The 20,626-nt window shown below is 32.4% G+C and overlaps 3 protein-coding genes across 4 annotated transcripts in view; 2 read left to right on the plus strand and 1 right to left on the minus strand.

Moving 5' to 3' along the window:
* The first annotated feature begins 5,308 nt into the window (after nt 1–5,308).
* LOC125877708 (G-type lectin S-receptor-like serine/threonine-protein kinase At4g27290) lies at nt 5,309–9,296 on the plus strand. Its single transcript, XM_049558935.1, has 7 exons — nt 5,309–6,437; nt 6,991–7,134; nt 7,253–7,422; nt 7,863–8,073; nt 8,310–8,547; nt 8,637–8,787; nt 8,887–9,296. The coding sequence occupies exons 1-7, from the start codon at nt 5,309–5,311 to the stop codon at nt 9,184–9,186; spliced, it is 2,343 nt and encodes a 780-aa protein (XP_049414892.1). The 3' UTR covers nt 9,187–9,296.
* Nucleotides 9,297–9,393: 97 nt separating this feature from the next.
* On the minus strand, nt 9,394–10,563 carry LOC125877709 (uncharacterized). Its single transcript, XM_049558936.1, has 2 exons — nt 9,615–10,563; nt 9,394–9,506 (listed from the first exon to the last, which is right to left on the minus strand). Exons 1-2 carry the CDS (start codon nt 10,561–10,563, stop codon nt 9,394–9,396), a joined length of 1,062 nt encoding a protein of 353 aa, XP_049414893.1.
* Nucleotides 10,564–14,514: 3,951 nt separating this feature from the next.
* Nucleotides 14,515–20,626, plus strand: part of LOC125876977 (G-type lectin S-receptor-like serine/threonine-protein kinase At4g27290) — a 59,608-nt gene continuing 53,496 nt past the window's right edge. The window contains exons 1-5 of one of the 2 annotated variants that reach the window (XM_049558269.1): nt 14,516–15,969; nt 16,347–16,487; nt 16,620–16,780; nt 17,052–17,259; nt 17,518–17,755. In XM_049558269.1, the coding sequence (XP_049414226.1) occupies nt 14,697–15,969; nt 16,347–16,487; nt 16,620–16,780; nt 17,052–17,259; nt 17,518–17,755 (2,021 nt within the window). In that variant the 5' untranslated portion in view covers nt 14,516–14,696. Of the gene's footprint in view, nt 15,970–16,346; nt 16,488–16,619; nt 16,781–17,051; nt 17,260–17,517; nt 17,756–20,626 lie in introns of both variants that reach the window. The other variant, XM_049558270.1, reaches the window with a different exon arrangement.

Below are 20,626 nucleotides of genomic sequence, written 5' to 3' on the forward strand. Positions count from 1 at the left end.
GAAAAGTTGTGACTTTTATGAAAGGTTGTGACCTTTCCGAAGGGTCGCAACTTTTTCAAATAGTTGTAACCATTTCGATAAGGCACAATAAACATTTGTTCACACTACCCTTTGTTGTGTATAAATAGAGGGATTTCATCTCATTTTAAAACAACGGAAATTATGAACCTCTTCTTCTTCACAATTAAATATTTGTGTACTTTCCTCCTATTGAGTGACTCACTGACACCATTGCTTATGTTACAGATCCTGATATGTATTTTTATAATCATTAATTTATGCTTATGTTATTAAAGATAAATGATAAGATGTAATAATTTTCATTTTCCTTTACATTATTAATATTTATTACTACATAATCTTGTATGTAAGATAATATAATGTTTTAGTTTTAATGATCGATAGGTTTTAAGTGTTATTTTATAATTTTCATGATATTAAATTCCCGCACGAAGCGCGGATAATTTTACTATTATAATTTTATAAATTACATTTATAACTATAGATGACTACCTTTTATATTATAACAAAACTGTTATTATTTGAATATTTTCAAATGCGTGTAAATTTCATATATGACATATATTATAGTACTATTTTCAGGCTATAGCAGTAGATTTAGACTTTCAAGCTATAACATTAAAAATTTTAGGTTATAACAAATTCACAAATAAAAGAAATGTTTTTATTAATTCGAAAAAAGTTTTTAAAAAAACGAAATTTAAAAAAAAAAGGGAATTATAGATAATAAAGTAAAAAACTGAAAGTGTGGCTTGTAATTTAATTTGAATTTATTGTAGATAATAAATGATTAGCATGAAATAAGGGATTCAAACAAATTAACAATATTTTTTATCCTTAATTCACTCAAAATCAGTTAAGATAAATTAAAAAATCAGATCATATCATTCTTTTGTAGATAATTAATAATAGCACGAATTAAGGGATTTAAACTAATTAAGATTATTTAGTATCCTTAATTCACTCAAATCAGTTAAAATCAAATAAAAATTCAGATTTTATCTTCTTTTTTCAACGTTTCTCTCTCTTCAATTTGCAACAAAAAAAATTCAACGTTTCTCTCTTCAATTTTCAACAAAAAAAAATCACACATTTGAGTAATTGAAGTTTTTTTCATCTTTGAAAATTCTTGATTTTGTTGTGATGGACAACTATGTATCAGTTTTAATCAAACATGGTGAAAGATGGGATCCTTCGGGTTAGTATTTATTATTGTTTAACGTTTGTTTTAGAATGATAGCGAAATGAAACAAAAATGATCAAATTGTCGATTAATTGAAGGTGGAGTCATATTTTGTTAACTGTTGATATCATATTATGTTTACTGTTGTGAAATGTAAAAAATTTAGTGTTTTTTTTGTTTATTTGTTTATTTTTTATATGGTTATTGTTTTGTGAAATTATAACTTTAATGTGATTTTATAAATAAATTTGATAGAATAAATTAAATGAAATTTGTATGAAAGTGTGTTAATTATTCTGTAAAAATAATTTAATTATAATGTTGACGAATTTGAAAATTTATTTTATTTGATAATGAATTTGATAGTATAAGTCGAATGAATTATGTATGAAAAGTGTGTTAAGAAATATGTAAAAAAAATTTGGAATTCTTGACGAAGTGTATTACAAGTGTTTTAAATTGGTATTAAATGTGAAATTGTTGAGTTTATATTAGTTTTGTTATTTCTGTATAAAGTTGGGTGACAGTAATTAATTATTTGGGACGAGAAATGTATATAGTTTGAATGAATAATCGTTTTGTATGAAATGTGTATTAAATGAGTATGAAAATGTATAAATTTGGTATGAATGATGATTGTTGTATGAAATGTGAATTAAGTGAGTATTAAATGTGAAATATTATGTTTTGTATGAAATTTGTTTTGTAATGTACTGTCTGAATGATATTTGTATGAAAAAATAATGACGAATGTGTATAATTTAGTTGTTATTATAATGCTTTTTATGGATGAAATTTGTATTGTCTTTGAAATGAAAAGTTAATATTAATTAACATATTTCTAATTGATTTGTATAATTATAGACTAATTGTTTTTTTTTAATGAAACAGAAAATTATGTTGATTTTCAAATGAAATGAATTATATATGAAAGAGGGTTGCTGATGTGAAATTCAAAAGGTCCAAAGTTACTTGCAGTAGATGTTGTCAAGTTGGCCACAACATGAAGCGTGTTCAAATTATTCTGTGCAAAACTAATGATTGTTTATTTGTTTAGACTATATATAATTTTTATTTATTTTGTCATTTAGATTAATGTTTTGTTTTGATATGAAACATAATTGATTTGAAGTGCATTATAAACTTAGTGTTTAATATATCATTCATTCTTTATACATTGTTCATTCATTAATCATACAGATTGCATACTGTTAAAAATAAAATTTATTACAGCTTAATACATAAGATAGTGTAAATATTAGTGATAATTATAAAAGATAATTATGGTATCTTGAGTATTTAATTTAATGTAAGTTTACATGAATATTAATTTGGTTTTCAACTCGTGTCGTACTATAAATAAATTTAAAACAAATTGCAGTTAGTGTTTCATTCCCACACTAACTTCAGTTAGTGTCATACACATATTAATCAAAATTGATAAATTCATATAATCACACAATTTATACCATTTGTATATCAATATTATATCACAATTCATACAATATCCAACAATAAAATATTAAACTCATAGGCATACACGTATTAATCAGATTTCATACATGTTTCATCCAAAAACATGTTTAGAATATAAAGTAAGCATAATGTGATTTTTTTTAGAAAAAATCAGTAGTTTGACAAATCATACCATTTTCATACCAATTTAATAATTTATACCATAAACACAGTTAATAGACAATCATATCAATGTTAAAACGCAATTCATACCATTTGTATACATTATTATATCACAATTCATAAAATTTTCAAAATCAAAACATTTAAGCGTAGTCATACACATATTAATCAGATTTCATACAAATTTCATCCAATAAATGTATAGTTTGGAACACACTAATATTTTCAAAATAGTATCTTGAAATTGTAATAGGTCATCAGTAATTCATATGTAAACGGTATCTGCCTGAAAGAAAACATATGATATTATATATCATCAAATACTTAAACACAAAAAAATTGTCCAAAAGTTAAAAAAAATAACTTTTTGTTGTTCTTCTTGTTGATGGTTTTGAAGATGCTCCAACTTCTACATTTTTTTTTCTTTTTTTCTTTTTGATTTCAGTAACAAAATCAAAATCGGAATCAAAAGAGGTTTCAATAATTTTCCCCTTCATCTTCTTTCCCTTTTGATTTGCAGGGGTGGCCTTTTTTTTTCTTCATTTTTTCTCTCTTCGTCGCTCCTTCAACTTAGATGAACCATCTGTCGCCAGATTTTCAACAATTTCACCCAATCTGGGACTCTTTTGAGGTGTTTCAATGGGTTTCTTAGACATAATTTTGTTGGGAAAAAAAATTGGACGAAAGATTGAATGTTGGTGTAGTTGGCTGGTGAGAAAAATGGGAGAGAAGAAGGTGAAAGTGGGGTAATAGCGTGTATAGTTGGATATGTGTGGGAGAAGGGTGATGGGATTGACTAATGGGAGGTTATGAGTATAACATTAAATAAGGAAGTGTAATCAATGTAAAATCCCTATAATTGTGTAAGAGATAATTATGGGGTATTCTTTATTTAAATAATTTAATAATAATATAAAACTACAAAAAATTACTTATTTAATAAAATAAAATTTAATTAATTTATAAATAATTAGTGATATGTTATAACCCGTAATTAAATTGTTATAAACAAGAATTTTTTAAAAGTAGATTTAAAACCTGTAATATTGATTCTTAAATGTGTATATGGGGTGATTTTTCCTTCATGGAATATGACTCTTGGTGCAGCCATCAAATGGTATAATTGGAGATCTGCACAAATAGAATTTTTTTCGTGTCTCGTGCAAATTGACCTTATTTTAAAAAGTCTTGCAAAAAATTGCAATTAGCATTACTTAGCAAATTCAAATTTCAAGTTGATAAAACAGAAGTTGTCTTTGTCACAAATTCTGACAGATTGTCAGGATTTAACAACCAAAAAAAAAAAAACTGGATAATTATGTAAAAATTTTGTCAACAAGTTTTTCACTTTAAAATTGGTTTAAGCAACTCCAAATTTGATATTCAATTTTTTAATACTAATTTCAACAATTTTCAATGGATAGATTCAACCCAAAAATTTCAAAGCTCAGTAGATACACTTTGTCATATTTTTAAAGCTCAACAAAACCCATTATTAGTGTTCTTTGACTTTCTTCAACTAAATCAATTCAAATAATTGGGGTTAAATAATATAAATTACTCTAATAGTGTAAAGAAAATTACGCATGTAGAATAGCAACTATTAGGAAATAGACTATTAGAATTGCATTTAAGTGTATAGTTGTCCATCAAATAGATTTATTTTTAATTTTTGCTCCTAGTAATCTAACTTATGCCTAGAGGTTGTGGTGTAACTAGAATTTTTACTAAGTAGGTTCAAAATTTGAAGAAGTTTGCACGAAAAATTCTAAAGGGATTTAACATCTACTATATAAACATAAAAATAATTCTAACCATGTGTAAACATTGTAATTTTTCACCTAAGAGGATTCGGATGAACCCTCGATCCTATCTAGCTCCGCCCCTTCTCTCGAAGTTAAGGACAATGATATGTCCAAATGATTACAAACTAATATTGCTTTGTCTGAGAATGTATGTTAACGTCTTATGGATATCTTAATTAATATGGACTCTATTTTCTATGTTGGATTGATCACATGAACACTAATCAGACATCCACATGCTGCTATATTAATTTATATCTATAGGTGCGTCCAGAATATATAATACTACTTTCATATGATAAAAAGTACAATCATTTCGACTACTTTTAACGTAGTTCTAGTGTTTAGCTTGTTGTTAAAACAACCTCAAAGTTCGAAACTTTAATCAAACTATATTAAACTCCATACCATTGTGTCCTATAGTCAGGCCATTAACTTCATAAATCTATATGGAGATGCATGTTTCAATTATTTGTTCATCTCCCAGAAGAAATATTAATTAGTTTTCATGAATGCATTACTAAAGAATGATTTTTACTTGTTATTGCTATTGTACTTTTATTCTATCCATCAAACTTTTGGTGCTACAGATAGTACTATAACGACGACTCAGTTTCTCAAAGATGGTGATAAAATTGCTTCACATAGTGGAAGCTTTGAAATGGGGTTCTTCAGTCCAGGTGATTCGGAGAATCGCTATGTGGGTATATGGTACAAGAACATATCTGTTAGGACTGTGGTGTGGGTAGCTAACAGAGAAGCTCCTTTGACTGGTGCATCAAGTATCTTGAAAGTAATTGAGCCAGGAATTCTTGTCCTTGTCAATGGTACTAACAGTGTTGTATGGTCAACTAATACCTCTAGATCTGTGCAGAATTCTGTTGCACAATTGCTGGATTCGGGGAATCTTGTTGTGAAACAAGCTGATGATGATAACCCAGGAAATTTCCTCTGGCAGAGTTTTGATCACCCAAGTGATACACTATTACCAGGCATGAAGCTCGGTTGGAACTTTATAACTGGCCGAGAGGTGTACTTGTCATCATGGAAGAACGAGGAGGATCCAGCTCCTGGTGATTATACATATCATTGTGATCCTTCTGGATATCCACAAAACATCCTGAAGAAGGGTTCAGATGTTGTGTATCGGTCTGGACCGTGGAATGGTCTTCATTTTAGTGGGGCAATTAGCTCAAGAGACAGTCCTTTGTATACATTTGGGATATTCTCAAGTAAGACGGATGTGTATTTTGGATTTTATCTCACATCTTCGGTTATCACAAGGTTGACACTAAGTCAGAATGGTGCATTACAGCGTTGGATTTGGGGTGACCGTGCACAGGATTGGATCCCTTACCTCTCAATACCCACAGACAACTGCGATGTTTACAAACTCTGTGGCGCATATGGTAGCTGCAACAGTCAAAATTCTCCTGTATGTGGATGCTTAGACAAATTTGTGCCAAAACATGATGAAGATTGGCAAAAGGCAGATTGGTCAAGTGGCTGTGTTAGGAGGATTGAACTAAACTGCCTCCAGGGAGACATATTTTTAAAGTATTCGCATATGAAATTGCCAGACACACGAAATTCCTGGTCCAATGTGACTATGACACTAGAAGAATGCAAGACTATATGCTCTAGAAATTGCTCTTGTATGGCTTACTCAAATATTGACATACGCAATGGAGGAAGTGGATGCTTATTGTGGTTCAAGGATCTGCTTGACATTCGACAGCTATCTAAAGAGGGACAAGATATCTATATAAGAATAGCTGCTTCGGAATTAGGTATGTTTGTTACTGAAACAGTTAACAATGATTTGTCATTTGCAACTTGAAAATAAAAACCTAAATTTATGGTTGCTGATACTTGGGGTTAAGCAGAGGTAAACTTAAATTTCAACTGTGCTTATGCTTATAAGTATCTAGTACTAGAACGAAATTTCAAAGTCTTGCGTGCTGTATATATATATATATATATATATATATATATATATATGTATAGCTAGGAACTAAAACTTTAGTAGAATAAAAGGCTACTACTTAGATTGAGGTGTTGAATTTTAAAGCTAAATCTTATTGCATCTGTCAGCTAAAAATCTAAGACGAAACAAAAGAGGAATTTAGTTGGAAAAACTCATTGAGAACTAAAAATATGATTTGCAGTACTTCAAATGTTTGCAGAATACCTCTACTAAATGTCAACAAATTAAAAATGACGTACCGTACTTCAAAGTCCAGCATAATGTTGTAACTCAATATCAGTTATCAACTCCCCCAAGTGATCAACAGGTAGAGACAGTCAAATTTATTGATTACTTTGTTGGAATGGACCTTGCAGATAGTCTGGAGAAATCAGATGGTGAAAAAGGAAGAGCACTATACTGGATTCTTCCATTATCCGTTAGTTTAGTTCTAGTAATCCTTAGCATATTGCTGATATGCCACAGAAGAAGGAAGAAGGCTTTAAAGCTTACAACGAAAGGTAAGCTGGATAGGTCACTTTTTTGCCTGATCGTTGAGCAAAATAGAGGAAGTGAAATTCAATTAGAAGTGAAGACGGTCTTTGCTGCTTTAACACAATTCAATCAATTTCCTTTTAGCTGCAGAAAAATCGAGATACAGCGGAAGTATCAAGCAGGATTACAACAGTGGTAGTTGCACTGAAGAATTTGAGATACCACTGTTTGACTTATCTACCATAACTAAGGCTACCGATAACTTTTCAGTAAACAGAAAGATTGGAGAGGGGGGCTTTGGTCCTGTTTATAAGGTAAAAACACTTGTTTCATGGGCAATTTTGTACAAGAAAAATACCAGCTTATTACACAAAGTCTAGATGACGGACAGAATCTTCCTGGTCCTCCAGAGCAAAGCCTTCATCTTTAGTAGGCAAAATGTAATGAATTAAGTATATGCTGGAGCGTTTTTTGACCTAAACTATACTTAAACTGATTCTCATAATTTCTCCACTCCTTTTTCGTGGGAAGCAGCTTACTTTGACCTTATACTTTCAATTTAGATATTATTTATTGTTTTTGAGAAAAAAGATATAAAATATATCGGAAACAATCTCTCTACCTTCAAAAGGTAGTGGTAAGGTTGTGTACACACCAGTTACCACCCTCCCCAGACCCCACTTGTGGGATTACACCAAGTATGTTGTTGTTGTACGATATGTAAAATATTTAACTTGCAGATTTTGATGTTTAGGGAATACTTGAAAAAGGACAAGAAATAGCTGTCAAGCGGCTGTCTAAAACATCCACGCAAGGAGAAGATGAGTTCAAGAACGAAGTGGTATATATTGCCAAACTTCAGCATAGAAATCTTGTGAAGATTCTTGGATGTTGCTCTGAAGGAGAAGAAAAAATGTTGATATATGAGTACTTGTCAAACGGAAGTCTTGATTCATTTATATTTGGTAACAAATTCCCATACCAATATTGTGTATACTGAATTATCTTCTCCCAGTTTCGAATCTCCCATCAAATAAGAAAAAAAAAAACATGTAAGGAGTGAACTAAGATTAGAGCCTAATAATAATGTACACAGTAGCTCAAATTGATCTTTACGTTCAATACGTGAATGGACGGATTTAGTTTGATGTTTTAGAACTACTTTCTATCTATAGCTTAGTAAACCAACAAAATTTGGCAGGTGGCAGACAAAGCAGGATATTAGACTGGTCTGAGCGATTTCACATTATCAATGGGATTGCTCGGGGACTTGTGTATCTGCATCAAGATTCTCAACTGCGGATAATTCATAGAGACCTGAAAGCTACTAACATCTTGCTAGACAATGATATGAATGCAAAGATATCAGACTTTGGTATAGCAAGATGCCATGAAGAGGATGGTAATGAAGCCATGACAAACCGAGTTATTGGAACATAGTAAGAATCTATTACTGGGTAGTAGGAAATGCTTGAGATAGTTATGTTTTCCAGCATTAGTAACTATATTTTGTGTACATTTTCTGCAGCGGGTACCTCTCACCAGAATATGCGCTATATGGGCAATACTCTGTAAAATCAGATGTGTATAGCTTTGGTATCTTAGTACTGGAAATTGTGAGTGGAAAAAGCAACAGACGATTCGCTCCTTCAAACCTTAACCGTAGTCTAATTGGGCATGTAAGATTTTTAAGTATTTTTCTTATTTATACATTGGTGTTAGCAACTAACAAGTATCTTGCAAGGCTAGTGATGCTTATAAGCTTGTAAAATCTACAGGCATGGGAACTCAACAAGGAAGGTAGGTCAATAGAACTACTTGATGAACGCGTAGGTGATTCTTGTTCTACACCTCAAGAAGTGGTACGATCAATTGGTGTTGGTCTATTATGTGTCCAAGAACGTCCAGATGATCGTCCAAGTATGTCTTCCGTAGTTCTAATGTTAAACAATGAAGGTACGCTGCCTCAGGCTAAACTACCAGCTTTTTACATGGAAGGAGATGCATCAGATACTGAATTACATTCTAGCCAATTTGCACATAGTACAACGGGTGACACCCCGTTAGAAATTAGATGAAAAGCAGAGAACACTAGTTAACTTGTTTGAAACAATTTCTTTCCAAGCTTGCAGTCTAACAAAATATAGTTGACTCTTCCTCTCAGAATATATATTTGACATTTTTTCCACCCATAACATCTCTTTTTTTTTTTGAATGACATGCATTTACGCCTTTTAGCATTTCTTAACGAGTTGAAGGAGATGTTACTGGAGATCTATCAGTAGCTAGCTTTTTTGCATAGAATTTGTTTGGAGACCGAAAAATATGCTACTTTTAACATAAAGGGGACTAAGAAAAGCAATAGCCAATAAATAGGAATCCAGCAAAAAGTTAGTAACTAGAAAATTTTACCATAAAAAATATAAAACATAAATTTTGACAGAATCTGCAGTTCATCCATGGTAAGACAACGTACCAAGAAGTAAAAAGAAAGCAAAAAGGCTACTTAAGAAAATAAAAAAGAAACGATAGAGGAGTTTGTTCAATGAAAAAGTGTTGTTGGTTCGTAGCATACTCAGATCAACTGGCTCTAAATCTGATCGAAAAGGGAAAACTTCTTGAACATCACGGCATTTATTCAGTTTCACCTCGTTAAAGCTCTTATCTTGCAGCTTGTAAAAGTAAACTTTATAGTAATCCTTCATCAAAGCAATGTCTGCATTATAAATCCCAGAAGGAGTTGGAAAATTTGTCACCTCCTTTATACTTTCAATGCCTACTTCCTTTTTCAACTCCCAAACATGATTCTCATTCTCGAAAACCCAAAGCCCTGTCCCTCTTGGTGACAAACAGGTAAACCCAAGCTTCCCATTATACTCCACAAGTTGGTTATATCGATAATCTTCATAATCAAAAGCTTGATTTGGAAGTGAAAATCTGGGGAAAGCCTCTTCCCCATTATAGTCTAGAGCCATTACTAGATCATCGCATAGTTTGAAATAAACCAAACCACTTGCATTAACTGCTGGAGCAAACATGTCAAAGCACAATAATTCAGGGACTAACAAATCTTTTTCTTGCTTCCACTTCCAATGTTCTGAATCAAAAACTTCACGACGATAGTAATCCTTTCCTAATACTCTGTAATGATGATAAGAAGTCTTAGGTGATGACAACCTTATGATCTTGAAATGCAGAGGATTCGATTTCAGCACAATGAGGGCAACTTTGACAGTTTCAAATCGTACTCTAGGATTCGGTAGTTTTATCCATTGTTTAGTACTTGGCTTGCAAATATAATATCTATATCTGCTTCCAATTCTTCTAACACAACAGAGTATGCCCTGCTTTGTGGAGGCGACTATCTTCATGTCAAAATCTCCGCAAGGCATTGCTGTAATATCATTAATAGGAAGATGGAACGGGGTTTTAGTATCCCCTGAACACCCATCCATTGATACAAATTCTGTAACATGCTTGTTATTTAAGAGAGTTTGGACAAAATATCCAGAAATATTTTGGGTTCTTTGACAGAATTGTGGCATGAAATTCGATTCGAAAACTATATCATGACATTCTTTATTAACGGCCTTGCATGCATCTAGTGTTTTCAAAGATGTTCGAGTTAATATTTCAAATATTATTTCTGAAGGAAGTGGAGAAGAAGAAGAAGAAGCCATTGTATGCATGGAAATAGGAGAAAAAAATAATTCTATGGTCTATTTATAGAAGCTTTGAGATAAAGAGCATTCCTAAATTGAGTAGGAAAAGGAGGTGAATATTTACACAAATTCAATAAGAATTTGGAAATTAATTAATAGCTTTTCCTTTTTTAATTCCTGAAGGATTAGGAGTAGTATAAATTTAATTATTAGGGTAACAAAATCTTGTAAAGAAATTATAGTATTTTTTTTGTAATTAAGTTAATTTTATGGTAATATCACAAATACATAATACTACCTCCGTCCACTTTTATTTGTCGTGTTGCGCTTTTCAAAAGTCAATATGACTAATTTTTAAAGTTAAATTGATTACATTAATTCAATATAGATATTCAAAAACTATACTAAAAGAACTATAAATTGCAATTTCTTGCATATCAATATGATGAAAAAATACACCATAAAACGTTAGTCAAAGTTCTTATAGTTTGACTCTAAAAAAAAACCATGACAATTAAAAGTGGACGGAGGGAGTATATATTTCTCTACTCTTTGTTTTTTGGGAAAATTGTATGAAATAGCAAACTATTAATTCAAATTGTATGAAATAGCCATAGTTTATTTTAATTGTAATTTGCAGCAAACATCCCTTTTTTTTTGCCATCTGGTTCGATATACAATTAGCCATTTTATACATTTCAGTATAAAATGTATAAAATGCATTTATGTTTGTATAAAGCGAGAGAAAATTGTATATACAAATACAAATACAATACATATATTTTCGTCTTATACACTTATAATTATATAAATACAGACCTTATTATACAAATTACAATGCATAAATAAATTTATACAAAATTGAACAATTTGTATAAAACTGGATGTTTGTAGCGAATTATACAAATTAAAAGCTCCATAGCAAACATAAAATTTGCTATGGAGCGCAATTATGCAAACTATAGCTACAACATACAATTTAAGATTATGGTATTATTATTTTTCTTATAAAATATTAACATAGTTAGAATCTTATATTAATCAATTAAATCTTAGCCATTAATTTTTATCTGTCATGTGTCTCACATCCAAGCAAGAACTTGGGAAAATGGAGAGGAGCAAGATCGTTCTTGAATTTAATTATTAGGGTAACAAAATCTTGTAAAGAAATAATTATAGTATTTTTTTTTTTAATCAAGTTAATTTTATGGTGCAATGACAAATACGTAATATATATTTCTCTACTCTTTGTTTTTTTCTCTTAGTTTTTCTCACATAAAAAATTGGATCCACAAAATTTAAGATGAAAGAATATAGTTTAATTATACTCCATAACTATAGTTTGCTAACTACGATTCTTAGCTACATGTTATAGGGAGGAGAGTGGCGAGCGAAACTGGGAGAGAGAGGAGAGAGGCGAGCGAGAGAGGGAGGGGTGAATTGTATAGGTATATCGGTTAGATAATTGTATATTTACACATATGTATTTGTATATTCTGGCGAGAGATTGGGAAAGGGATGAGAGAGGCGAGCGAGATTGGGAAAGAGAGGAGAGAGGCGAGCGAGATTGGGAGAGGGAGGAGAGAGGCGAGCGAGAGAGGACAATAATTTATATAATTCACATCTCGTTTGTATAATTCACGTGTTTTTGTATAATTGGGTAATATAAAGTCTGGAATTATACAAATATAATAAAACTCGAAATAACGAATTGATACAAACATAAACGTATAAACATTAAACAATTATACAAAATATATTATACAGATTACATTATATAAATTATATTATACAAAATCCAAAAACTACACATTTATACAAACTTTAAAAAGTTATACACAAAAAGATTGAATGTATATGATGACAAAATTGAAAAATCAAAGGAAATCATCATCATATACAACTACAAACAATCGTATACAAATACAAATCAAACAAGAATTGTTAGCTGTGAATTATACAAATGTGGCGAATTATACATATACAAACGTGGCTAATTATACAAACTCAAAGTCAGCCCACGTAATTAATGTATAATGTTAGTCGCGAGTGGTAATTATAGCAAACTATTGCTATGATGAATAATTAAGTAGTATAAATTTGCTTAACCGCATAATTTTTCCCATATATATCCAAAGGGAATTTTTTAGCTAAATAAATACTAATTAGACTCTGCATGCCTGGAATGGATCATAAAAAAGTCTACAAGAATTATTCAAATCAGACAACAATATCTATGTAATTTTTTTAAAGAGTTTGATGCAATATAATTGACAGAAAGTTGAGGTAAATATTGGCAAATCATGAATGTATTTTAAAAGAATCCTATTTAAAAATAATAAATAAAAAGAGAGGAGAATGCTTATACACGACAAAGTAGCAACATTAAACTTAAACGATAAAAAAAATGCCAGTTTCAATGTTTCATAGCTCGTGATTCCATTTTATCTATTATTGGTTCAATTTATCAATTTTTTATTTTTAATAATTCAATTTTTAATTTAATCGATAACAAAATACTCATTAATCATATACTATACACTATATTCATAAAATAGAAATCATAGTAAGAATAAAAGTACGAGACAAATTTTTACACATTAATCCATATCTTTTTTTGCTTCCATTTCTTTCTTTTTTACATAATTGTACCTTGCATTTTCGATGGGGATATCAATATCCACCGAGTGTTTTAATCATGACAAACTAATTGACAGTATTGAAGTGTGAAGCGGAAAAAAGCGATAAGGCCTTAATGAACGCTTTAAGCGATGAAGCGCTGAGTATTAGAGGCTCGCATCACTTCGCTTTCCTGAACACTGCTAATTGAATCCTTGAAGTGAAACATATACTAAAAACATCATCTATAAGAAAGTATTAGGTAAAATATAAATATATTATATGGTAGTGCCCAATAACATCAAAATCGCAAAACATTGTACATTTTAAATACAAAAATAATTTTGTTGTTCAAATTTTGCAGGTACGTAGAAAGTTAAAATTATTTTACGTTCAGTTAAAAAAAGTCATTTGCATTGGCTAATTTTGGTATTTACTTTTCCATTTTAAATTTAGTGTTTCTCATTAGCAATTTTAATGACTTATTTCGTACATACTATTTGTTGCATGCATGTGCAACACACATCTAAAAATACTTTGAATAAAATACACTGATTAATATGAACGTCGGTGCATGGAATTGAAAACGTAGCATTTATATAGTACCAAAATGAATCATAATCTGAGAGGTCCATTTTTATTTTTATTTTTACTAAATATTGGTCATTTATAAACAATGCTGATCAGATGTTACATCCCTAGTTGGGACCAGACGCTCAGTTTTGGACACATGAGTACTTGAAGTTACTATGATGAAAAAGAAAGGAATGCAATATTATTATTATTATTATTTGAATAGACAACGACCTTTTGACTAGTCTTTTCTTTCTGAATGGAGATGGTATAAAATCCAAATGCAGAGTCTAAAAAATTCTGAGAACTAACCCAGATAGCCGTACCACTAACTGATTAAATTAAAAATAGCTACATTGGGATAAAACGCTTTCTAACAAAGGTGACTTCATAAGACTCAAACCCGAGACTTTTAATTAAGAATGAAGGAGTCACATCACCACAACTGTGTCAGTGATTTGATGTTGTTGTTGTAAGCAAATAAGATAGAGCATGGCCCCAATATCCATGTGTGGCTGTAATTAAATTCAACTATTCATTATAAACAAATAATCTCAAAACCAAAGAATACGATGAGTATTAATCAAACCAGCCAAGCTAAGGTGTGTTCAAATAGGACTCAGGTCAAGTGTCATCAATATGCTGCATGAACTGGTCATAAGAGTCGGAAGGCAGACTTGCTAAGCACTTCGACATAGAGGAAAGACAACACAACGTCTATTGGATCGCGAAGCATGAAGGAATTGCTAAGGGAGAGTTTTCACTTATTCTTGCTCATGTATTTGTATTTTGTTCAACGCAGCATTGGCGCTACAGATACCATAAGTACAACCCACTTTCTGAAAGATGGTGATGCCAATATTACTTCACCTGATGGAACCTTTGAAATGGGGTTTTTCAGTTCAGGTAGTTCCAAAAATCGCTACGTGGGTATGTGGTACAAAAGCTTATCTGTTAGGACAGTGGTGTGGGTTGCCAACAGAGAAGCTCCCTTGACCAGTGGGTCAGGTATCCTTAAGGTTATTGAGCCAGGACGTCTCGTCCTTCTCAATGACACTAACAATGTTGTATGGTCAACTAATACCTCTACATCTGTGCAGAATCCCATTGCACAGTTGCTGGATTCTGGGAATCTTGTTGTGAAACAAGCTGGTGATGATAATTTCCTTTGGCAGAGTTTTGATCACCCAACTGATACACTATTACCAGGCATGAAGCTTGGTTGGAACTTTTTAACTGACAGAGAGGTGTACTTGTCATCGTGGAAGACCCAAGAGGATCCAGCTCCAGGTGATTATACATATCACTGTGATCCTTCTGGATATCCACAGAACATCCTGAAGAAGGGGTCAAATGTTGTCTATCGATCAGGACCGTGGAATGGTCTTCATTTTAGTGGAACAAGAAACCCAAGAGGCAGTCATTTATACAAATATGAGATAATCTCAAGTAAGACACAGGTTTATTTTGGATATAAGCTCATATCTTCAGTTATCACAAGGTTGATACTAAATCAGAATGGTGCCCTAAAACTTTGGACTTGGGGTGATCATGTATCTGATTGGATCCCTCAACTCTCAATACCCGCAGATAACTGTGATGCTTACAAACTGTGTGGCGCATACGGGACTTGCAACAGTCAAGATTTTACTGTATGCAGATGCTTAGACAGATTTGTGCCCAACAATAGTGAAGCTTGGAAGAAGAGAAACTGGTCAGGTGGCTGTGTTCGGAAAACAGAACTAAATTGCCTTCAAGGACATAGATTTTTGAAGTATTCGCATATCAAATTGCCAGACACACGGAATTCCTGGTCCGATGTGACTATGACACTTGAAGAATGCAAGAATACCTGCTCTAAAAATTGCTCTTGTATGGCTTACGCAAATCCTGACATACGCAATGGAGGAAGTGGATGCTTGTTGTGGTTCGAGGATCTGCTTGACATTAAGGTGGTTTCCGATGAAGGTCAAGATATCTACATAAGAATGGCTGCTTCTGAACCAGGTAGGTTTTGTTGTCACTTAAAGATTTTTGATGGATTACCTGAAAATAGTAAAAGAATGTATGGTTGCAGTCACTTCTTTGGAACCAATTGATAGGTATTTAGTTTTCTGTAGAACAAGAAGTTGAGATGCATGTGGCTTGAATCAAAGAAAAAATCTTCTCAAAATTAAAGATATTTATAGTAACATTCAAAAATTAAAAATGACTTGCATTATATTGAATTCTAGAACCCTTACAACTCAATATCAACAAATTCAAAATGATATGCAGTACTCCAAAGGCTTACAGAATCTTTTTTAATTCAATATAAAAATTATCTCCCCCGTGGATTGGACAGAAAGTGAAATTGATTATTTTTGCGGAATGGATACTTGCAGATAGTCTGGAGAAATCAGATGGAAAGAAAAGAAAAGTACTTTTCTGGATTCTGCCATTATCAGTTGGTCTGATTCTGGTAATTCTTAGCATGTTGATCTTCCATAGAAGAAGGAAGAAGGCTTTACAGCTCAAAAGGAAAGGTAAAATAGGATAAATCTCATTTTGTCTTGACATCTTAGCAAAATCAAGGAACATAATTCAAAGAAAAGTGAAGAACTTTAATATTTGGTCTGGATCACAGCTTAAACAAAATTCACTTCGTTTGCGGGCAGGTAGGTCGGGACGCAATGGCAACTACAAGATGGATCATAGTGGTAATTGTGAGGAAGAATTTGAGATACCAATGTTTGACTTATCTACCATAATGAAGGCTACCAATAACTTTTCAATAGACAGAAAGATTGGAGAGGGGGGCTTTGGACCGGTTTACAAGGTATAACTGGTGCACAGGCAAAAACTTCCTGATCCTATAGAGTAAAGTTTCATCTTTAGATTCAGTATAGAAGTTGTATGATGAAATGCATAATGAAATAAAGCTTTGGCTTGTGAAACCGAAGGAGACATATACAATAGCTAAGGAAGAACAAGGATATGGTGGAACACAACTGATTGTCTCTTTCTAATTGGAACACAATTGACTCTGTGTACTTCCTACATCAAGTAAGGTAATGAAAATATTAACATGCAGAAATTGTGATGTTTAGGGCATACTTGAAGGACGGGAAATAGCTGTCAAACGGTTGTCCAGAACTTCCAAACAAGGAGAAGGTGAGTTCAAGAATGAAGTTTTATATGTTGCAAGACTTCAGCACAGGAATCTGGTGAAGATTCTTGGTTGCTGCAGTGACGGGGAAGAAAAGATGTTGATCTATGAGTACTTGCCGAACGGGAGTCTTGATTCATTTATATTTGGTACTATTCTCCATCCAATATTGTGCAAATTAAATAAATAATTGTGTTTCAGTGATGATGCCTATAGTAATACTTCATTAATTTTTTTTATTTTGAAGTAAAAGTAACTAGTAGTACTTTGGTAATTTTGTTCCAATTATGAAAGCCCCATAAAGCAGGAAAAATATTGATAGACCAAACCTGTTGTGGGAGTATTTAATACTACTTTCTCCTATAACCAATTAGTCAGTTAATGACCCAACAAAAAAAAATTGGCAGATGACACACAAAGCAAGGCATTAGACTGGCCTAAGCGATTTCACATTATCAATGGTATAGCTCGGGGACTTATGTATCTGCATCAAGATTCTCAATTGAGAATAATTCACAGAGACCTGAAAGCTAATAACATTCTGCTAGACAAGGACATGAATCCAAAGATATCAGACTTCGGCTTGGCAAAAATATGTGAAGAGGATGACATTGGAGCCATGACAAACCGAGTAGTTGGAACATAGTAAGAATCTTCCACTGGATAGTATTATTTTAATAAGATTTACTGGATAATAATTTGAACCTAAGAAGAATCTTCGTTAGTTAAGGCATGTTTTCCAGCATTACTAATTATAATGTTGCGCACATTTTAATGCAGTGGGTACCTCTCACCGGAATATGCATTGCACGGAAAATACTCAGTAAAATCAGATGTATTTAGCTTTGGTATTTTAGTATTGGAAATTGTCAGTGGGAAAAGCAACAGAAAATTCTCTCATCCAGATCATAACCTTAATCTACTCGGGCATGTAAGATTTTACTTGTTTTATTTCTTATTTTTTTGATAACCGAGGTGTTGGAGCCAACATACTTGAGCCGAGGGTCTATCAAAAATAGTCTCTCTACCAACGAGGTCATGGTAAGGCCTACATACACACTACCCTCCCCAAACTCCACTAGTGGGACTATACTAGGTATGTTGTTGTTGTCGTGGTGCCGAGGCCAGCTTGCGCACACCTCAACTTATTCCACGGGATACCTACAAACTCCCACCACCAATAGGTAACGGGTAACTCTGTCTAACAATGTTAGGACTGATGGGAAGAAATTGCCTAGTGTTTTTTGTCTCTGCTGGAATTAGAAACTGATCATCGACCACTAGGTCACACCCTTGGGTTGTTTAGTTTTATTTATTCCTTGGTGTATGTTATATACTAGTAACAAATATCTTGTAAAACGACCCCTGCTAATAAGCTTGCAATATCTACAGGCATGGAAACTTTATAAACAAGGTAGGTCAATAGAACTACTTGATGAACGCCTAGGTGATTCTTGTTCAACATCTGAAGTGGTACGATCAATTAGTGTTGGTTTATTATGTGTCCAACAATGTCCTGAAGATCGTCTAAGTATGTCTTCCGCAGTTCTGATGTTAAACAATGAAGGTGTGTTGCCGTTGGCTAAACAACCAGGTTTTTACATAGAAGGAAATGCACCGGGTGGTGATTTCACTCCTAGCCAATCTGCACAGATTACAGTGAGTGACACCCCCATCACAATACTAGCTGCTCGATAGAAGATATTGGTTCACTTGTTTGCAACAAGCTTGCAGTTGCAATGATCTTTTCTTAATTCTCTATAGTAATGTGGTGAAAAAAATTTGTGCATGATTGTGCATTTTTAGGTGTATCAACTATGTCAAACATATGTAGGAAGCTTGCTGACTGGCTGTTACTTTGATTTGCGCAGTCTATCTGATACTACGTCTCACTTTGTTTGATTTGAGTATTTTTTTTGGTTAACTTTCTATGTAAGTCGAGTGAAATATTTCCGTTAAGCAAAATTTGATGGCTGCAACTAATTTATTAGAAAATGTTGTGGGATTAATAAGGAAAAGGTCACATTAATAAAGTTTAAATCATTAGTCTCAAACCTGAACACAAGATTTAATTAGAATATGATGACGTTACACCAGTCCCTAAAACTGTTTTGTTATGTCATGTGTGTGCTTATTGGATACATTTTAGATATTATGTTTCTTCCATAAAGAATTGACCTCAGAGTTCTCAACCACTTCATTAACCACTAGGTCTCACCCTTGGGTGCAGAAGGTTGCATTATTTTCTCAGTATATGACCATCTATCCCGAGGCAAAGATGTCTCATCGTTTTTTGCAGTTTAGTTGTTACTTTAACTGCAGTATTTTGTTCATTTTCTATTGTAATTCAAACTTGACATACAAATTGCTCAAAGGGCAAAGAGTCAAATTTGCTCAACTATATGAAATGGTCTATATATACTCTTCATTAATTATTGGCGTCAATGGTGTCTTAAAATTGGGTTATATTTGCCCTAATTGACCAACAAAACTGATTAGCACAGTTTACTACAACTTTTCCATTATATAATGACGGAAAAGCATCACTAAACTACGGAAAACGTCTAGCCTCGTAATTAATTTGGGTGAATCACAATTAATCAAGCTTTGATGCAACAAGCCCAACCAATTAACAAAAATTGAATAGCTAATGCATGTCAAAACTCAAATGACAACAATGTAGATGATATTTTCCATTTCACAAGTATAGCTCTAGCATAATACTAAAACACTTAGAATAAGCAGGAACTAAAATCATCAATAAGCAAGGAGAAGAGTACCGTAACCATAAACTCGCCATATTTAGCCTCTGTCGTCATGTATATATCACAGTCCAGAATTCAATTCAGAGCTTCACCAAACTCAACGTTGCATTAAACTAGCCATAGATCTCAGAGAGTGAAATCGGAGCGGGAGGGAACGCAGAGAGGAATTTAGAAACAAAGAGGAGGAGCAGACATTGAACGTAGAGAGAGTAGAGAAAGGGGAAGCCGAAGCACAGAGAGAGGACACACTTTTCGCACAATAATAATAATAATGCATTATGGTCCCTAATTATTGGTGAATTCTTTTTTTGGTCCTCCTAATAGGTGATTTAATACAACGGAAAAGGGTCAAATATACTATGTAGGCATGTAGTATAGAAAATAGTTCAAATATACCCTTTCTTATACTTTTGATTCAAATATATTTCTACCGTTATACTTTGGTACACATAATTCCCTAATTTTAACGGAGGGACACATGTCAGCTTAAGAATCAAATAACTTACTTTCCATTTTACTTATCACTATGTTTAAAAATAAATTTTCATTTTTACTTATTAACATATCAATTAAAGATAATAGTATTTTTTTTTCTATTTTTTACCCTCAAGATTAGTTACTTATTCCCAAATTATTTCTCAAGACCTAAAGACCTTCAATTAATATGGATATTGTAATAAATACTCACATTAGTCATTATTTTTTTAAGGCGTGCAAAGTCTAAAATGGATTAATAAAAGTGAACGAAGAG

The sequence above is a fragment of the Solanum stenotomum genome, chromosome 9 (genome assembly GCF_019186545.1).
Source record: "Solanum stenotomum isolate F172 chromosome 9, ASM1918654v1, whole genome shotgun sequence".
Classification (NCBI taxonomy): Eukaryota; Viridiplantae; Streptophyta; class Magnoliopsida; order Solanales; family Solanaceae; genus Solanum; species Solanum stenotomum.

Bases quoted from the DNA above. Each gene is read 5' to 3' on its own strand.
- LOC125877708 (XM_049558935.1), top strand. From the start codon at position 5,309: ATGGGGTTCTTCAGTCCAGGTGATTCGGAGAATCGCTATGTGGGTATA. The intron at 8,074-8,309 runs GTAACAAATTCC...AAAATTTGGCAG, and splicing joins TCTTGATTCATTTATATTTG to GTGGCAGACAAAGCAGGATA. The intron at 8,548-8,636 runs GTAAGAATCTAT...CATTTTCTGCAG, and splicing joins AACCGAGTTATTGGAACATA to CGGGTACCTCTCACCAGAAT.
- LOC125877709 (XM_049558936.1), bottom strand. From the start codon at position 10,563: ATGGATGGGTGTTCAGGGGATACTAAAACCCCGTTCCATCTTCCTATT. The intron at 9,507-9,614 runs GTAGCCTTTTTG...AAAATTTTCTAG, and splicing joins TTTCTTTTTTATTTTCTTAA to TTACTAACTTTTTGCTGGAT.